The sequence below is a fragment of the Fusarium venenatum genome, assembly GCF_020744135.1.
Source record: "Fusarium venenatum strain MPI-CAGE-CH-0201 chromosome Unknown EDB82scaffold_1, whole genome shotgun sequence".
Classification (NCBI taxonomy): Eukaryota; Fungi; Ascomycota; class Sordariomycetes; order Hypocreales; family Nectriaceae; genus Fusarium; species Fusarium venenatum.
Window position 1 is genome coordinate 2,088,886 of NW_027072129.1, and position 5,987 is coordinate 2,094,872.

At 46.1% G+C, this 5,987-nt stretch overlaps 1 protein-coding gene across 1 annotated transcript; it reads right to left on the reverse strand.

Moving 5' to 3' along the window:
• Window positions 1-395: 395 nt before the first annotated feature.
• On the reverse strand, window positions 396-1,199 carry EDB82DRAFT_519496 (HAD-like domain-containing protein; the record flags this gene model as incomplete). Its single annotated transcript, XM_025731748.1, has 1 exon — window positions 396-1,199. One exon carries the CDS (start codon window positions 1,197-1,199, stop codon window positions 396-398), a length of 804 nt encoding a protein of 267 aa, XP_025590742.1.
• Between the last annotated feature and the right edge of the window lie 4,788 nt (window positions 1,200-5,987).

Here is a 5,987-nt window from a genome sequence, read left to right on the forward strand (position 1 = left end):
ACCGAGAATGACAGTGAGACTCGAGTGCTTATGAGGACACTTTCGATGATCGGAGAGACCCTTGTAGGGCTCATGGTTTGCTTCCTTTGTTGCTTTCAGTCTGAACTCACGGGATGGTATTGTGAGAGCACAAATAGTAAGTGCTATCATAAGTCTCTGCCTTGGAAGATAGTTACAGTAGTTTCTCTAAAGACTAAGAGTCGAGCACATGTCAAATCAACTGTTGGCCGAGAACGCATCGTTATGCTAACTCTAAACCTATGGCAATAAGCACCTCGCAGATTCGTGCATGTATTTAGTCTATGAATGATGACTTGCCGACAATCCCGAAGGAGGTGCAAGCTTAACATTAGTATTTAATCTATATGTAAGCAGACGCTTGGTTCATGGCCGCACTACGCCAGCTCTTTGAGCTTCTGAGCTAGAGTCAAAAATCCTTCATCATCCGCTGTGATCCAGAGATCGACCCATTCCTTGGCTTGCTGGTATCTTTCGTCGTCTGCTTCCCAATCCTCTTCCCGTGGCCGCTCGATATATATTGTCCTCAGACCACATGATCTCGCAGCAGCAAGATCGCTCAGATGTGCGGCAACCATAGCCACTTGATCAGGCTCCAATCCCAACTCCCGCGCAGCGCCAGTGTACACTCTTGGGTTTGGCTTGTAAGCTCCAAACTTCTCAGCTGAGAGGAGGTACTGGAAGCCCAAGTTTCCAAAGTCGTTCAGATCTCTGAGTAGTGCGATGTTGCCGTTGGAGAGCGTGCTAGTCTTGTACGTCTTGCCGAGCTTCTCAAGGCCATCCGAGGAGTCATCCCACGGGGTCAAGCGATGCCAGACTAGACTCAGCGACTTAATCTCAGAAGGGCTGTAAAGCTCGGACAGATCCCAGGCTTCTAGGAGCTCGATCAGGCTGTCATGGTGGTGTTGGTCGATGGTCTTCCATGTATGCTTCTCAGGATCAAAGCCATGAGTAAACTTGCCATATGATTTTCTCCACTCTTGAGCGAAGCGACCCCAGTCTTCTTCAGTGAGGTTCTGGATTCTGGTCTTGAGATCTTGGTCGAGATCGGAAGAGGTTTTGCGGAACGCTCGCAGTGTGAGTTCCTCGGTTACGGTTGAGCGCCAGTTGACGGTAGTGCCGAAAACGTCACAAGTGAGGCCTTTGACCTTGACCAGCGGCGAAATTTCTCCTGGAGACATACTGGACTTTTATTGGTAATGAATATCGTTGAGAAAGTTCGTTGTCTTTTTTTCGTTGTGCCGATCAACATTGAGTTGTGTGAACGATGACTGTATCCTCGGTATTGATTGAACACTACCTATTCAGTGTCACATGATACCGTCCGCCCTTGGGGTGACAAGAGAATAAGAGGAGTTTGCGGAAAATAACTACATTTGAAAAGCATCGTATAACAGTGATTTAATACTGACAAACAATGATGCGCGATTCACTTGTTCGATCAAGTTGGCGATGAGTGACCGAGGTTATTGCAAGAAAGTGTAGGGTATTTCCGCTCAAGTTCTGACGACCAATGCCATCTGTTCGATTGTTACTCAAAGTTAGTCTTTAAGTGATGGATTTAACACACAATTCCTCTAAAAGATGACAAGAAATGAGACGGTCATGTTAGAGAAAAGACCAAGTTATTACATCGTACCAAAAGCAACCCAATTTGTTCCAACATAGGTAGATCAAGCAAACGCCACACAACGAGATATCTACAACGGACATGATAAGAAACAGAAGATAAAGGAGATTGTACTATGTCGACTTAGTAGAAAAATGCATTGTATTTATGTATGCCCAAGAATGATGTAGGATCTCAACTTGGAAAGCTCTCTATAGTACAACTTTACCATAACCTGCATTTAGTTTTGAATATGTATTCAGTGACCACCGTCTTAGAAATACATGTTTCCACCGCAAGTACCTTGGAATTACGTGAAAAAGACAAACTCGTTGAACGCTAAAAGACAAGACTTCTGCCTGGTTTTCTCGGTGAATCGGACAAACATCAATAAGAGCCAGGGCTACTTTCGCTATGTGACCGAATCTAAGAAACAGGCAGTCCGGAAACGCCACATGACCAGTCTATTAAAACTAGATAATCAATTATGATTGAGATCATACTCTGTATGTGACTGCTATGTATCTATACGTAGTATCACAGTATCGTGCAGGATAGGTTTCATAACACTATCACAACGCAATGGTACTCAGCCCCATGACAACTCCGAGCTGCATACTCAGGCGCTACGCAGCACGAGCCATTAAAAACACGATGTTGATGTCTTTCAAGCATCATGCCTGCGCCATATGATCAACGTAACTTGTGGCTGTTACCGAAGAGAATCCTAGACATTGTGTCTACGAGGTCTCAGTATGAGTCGTTGACATTCAATGCCTTGTCGACGAGCATCAGCCCATAAGAACAGAGAAAGGGGCTCCAAGGCAGCCATCACTTCGAAGTTGGCAAGCCTCAGTCTGTTCAATTTTTCTTAGATAGTTTGTACAACGTCGTGTGATATGAACAGTCCCTGTCCTGCAACTGAAGATCTAACAGCCCCAAAAGAGCTCCGGAAATGAGTATGGATACAACCGCCATTTGAATGGCCTCGAAATGGAAATGTTTAAAGTACCATATAAATAGTTTGCAGACCACGACTCGTCGTTTCCCGCCTGCATATGCAGCCATCGGGGAATGTTCCGGATGGCACTGTATTCGGCTGTAGCTATGTTTACACACCCAATTGACCCAGTGCCTCTACTAATACGTCCATCTCGTATGAGGACCCTGCAAGACTCATGCAACTTGATCTGGAGGACGAGGCGGGAAAAGAGGTCTGTGATTTTGCACAATTATCAATAAGTGACACGGTTGTCCGATAGTTTGAGAAGAAGAAAAAACAATATCCCGCTTGACCGAGCCCCACGAAAGAATCACTTCTGGGAGACAACAAACCCCATGTAGTTCTCAAGGCCAAGCTCAATTTAGTGACAATATTGAGAGGCCAGGCACTCATGCATGCTCGCTCTCCCTATTATGACCTGATTGCTAAGAAGTTAATCGAGATATTGAGTTATAACTACTTTCAATTCGAAACAGTTTTGGAGTCACCTACGCGCAATATGAGGAACCAGCGCATCCACTGTGATTTCAACTATCGAGGCATCATGCAATACTGGCCCATATCAATCAGATCAGAGTGGGTTGTCAGAGTGCTTTGACTTATATGAGTGCAGTCAACAAACTTAAATTCGAGCATGCCCATGCGTTAGCCATGTAGTTTGGGCAACGGCGGCCGTGCGTCGTTTCATATATACTGAACTACCACATTAGCTTTATGAGTTTCGATATATGAGAACTCCTTGGCCTTTAGAGTCAGCAAAAGCAGCTTGACCAAGAAAATGTAGGCTATGACTTTGGAAAGCCGTCTGTATCATATATCCGAAAGATTCGAAAAGTCATCCTCGTGTCATCTTCCTGCAAGCTGCTTTTTATTCCAACACCTATGCGCTGCAAATGCAATACCGTTTGCCAGTCAGTTGCTACACTCTCGGCCAAAGTCACAATGAAAGAAACAAGGGGATTGCGAGAGGACTAATCTTCCTAAGAAGTTCGAAGTCTTAGATTAGTCTCCTATTTTGTTATAGTGTCTGCATGCTGTTCGTTTTTGGTGTTGGGGACGGTGATGTTCAGTAGTAATGAGGCCGTATAGATTGTCACATATCAAGAGAGACGGATCCAATCTGACCGTATTTTTGGCATTTCTTCATGATCGTTTGCTCCGCGACGTGCGTTACAATTGAGATCTTCGGTACTGTCCAGCACGGTATTCGTGTCAACATCTAACGGCCCTGCATGCACTTTGCTTTTTTTGCGACGTGGCTTGTTGACTTGCACAAGCCAAGTCAAGTTATATGAAAGTACGAATAGAAAGAAGGTTAAACCAACACGTAGTGTTCAACAAGTAGCGCAATGTTGCTTTTCTGTTCTTCCGATCCAGCCAAGAGACAATATCTTGCTTATGTACCTGTGCGCAACTATTAGCTGCAGGCACGAAGAAACCACTTCCTCTCATCCTTACTGAAGACAACGAAGAGAGTAGAAGAGTAAAAGAGACAAACTACGGATATAGAGCGACAGAATGTATAGCGTTTTTGGCCGATGCTGTTAGTCAAACTCTCCATGAGGCGATGATAAAGCCGAGTGTTTCATGTGGCACCTTAGTAGTGCATGGGCCACGAGGGGGATTTACATGCACGAACCATCCTATCGGCGTCATGAACCAACCCCATAGGAAATCTTGGAGGATTCATGTCTTGACATTCAGGTGTCACTGCCGCTCCTTTGACAGGACATACACCTTTGTTGGCTATAAACCGCGTGGAGCTAATAACGGAGATGACAGAACTCTTCGCGGGAACAGTGCTGGTGGCTCGTCAACTAAGGATTATTCATTGAGGCCCAAACGGGCCGCGCCTCAACTAGTAAACGGCGAATGGGGCATGTTTGATGAATGTGGTGCTTCCCGACTCCCGAGAGTGGAAATTTGTTCGAACCACCGTACCGGTTGTTTCCATAACTCATAGCCCATCGATCGCGCTGTAAGCTAGTCATGCTTGTTTGCTGTTAGCATCAGACGCCAGTGTTTGGGCATTGAGAGAAGATCAGATCGTCCTATAAACGTGGATTGTGCTTCCGGTTCGGTCCTTGCATTTGAACCATTCTTATGAGGGAACAAGCGCCTTGTTTGGAACACCGGCGGCCGAATGACGACCGGGGAGCTCGGTAGTTTGGATTACTGGACGATCTTTGCTTTCATAGGAACTGCATGTTTCTCACAGCTAGCCTCAACGTTGGCAACGTAGCGTCGATGCCCAACGAATTGAGAGGGAGACCGATCCAAGGAAGGCACTAGACCGGTAGAAATGAACGGGCGACTGGGATAAATGCATGCGAATCCTGCTTATGAACCTGTTGGTATCGATTGTTTCGTGGTCGGTGTCCTTAGGATGGCCGACGGTAATTTAGTAAGAAACAAACTTGACTTAGGAGCGGTGATAATCAAATTGAGTGCATACGAAGTGGAGCGGGAGCGAGGTAGGGCCCTGAACAGCGTCTGGGGTACAGCTCGGTAAGAGATTGGTGCACATGCATGTGAATAGTCGAATGCTGTGCATGCATAATGGGATGACCGAGGTGCAGGTAAACGCAACAAAACGCAGGTCGAGATGCGTCTTGTTTTGTGTTAAAGGGATGTATGCGGGGAGTGAAACTGCTAATCGCGATACCGGAAGTCTTCTCACCGTGTTTCAATGGAGCTGATTGAGGAGCCCTTGCTTTCGTGACAGCCATCGAACAGCAAGATTGTCTTTTCTTTCTTACATCTCGGCAATGTTATCATTGCATGGGGTTGGTTGGTTGTGTTCAGGGGCAAAATGATCGCTTGCCTCGTTTGCATGCGCACGTCTTTGACAGCTGAGAGAGTAACCCTGACTGTGACAGGGCCTAGGCTAATTGTGGCATACGCATGGAGTTGCATCCCCGAGATCGTAGCCTTGCTTGCCAGTTTGCCTCTAGAAAAGTGGTTCGTGCACTGCTTGTCCTGGAGGCTGAAGTACCGGTACCAGAACGCTGGACCAGGCGTTAGATTCGCTAATAACAAAAATAGAGCTAGCTTCGGAGCAGATTTTGTACAGAGCAGCGCCCATGTCTTTGTGTAAGCAGATCCAGCTGTCGCATGGCAATAGACGAAGCATTATCCATACACTTGTGTATCGACATACTGGCATGTAGGAAGCTGTTGGGAAAATCAACTTTATCCAGAAATGTGGAAGGTCAAGAAGAATGATCAATCCGGAGAGGAGCCCCATGTTGTTATGCTACCGATGATTAACGGCTCCATTGTGCCGTTCTGGGCTTTGAGATAATCTGGGTGTGATTGTCGGGGATTGCATCTCAAACCATAAGTTCATCAGCATCA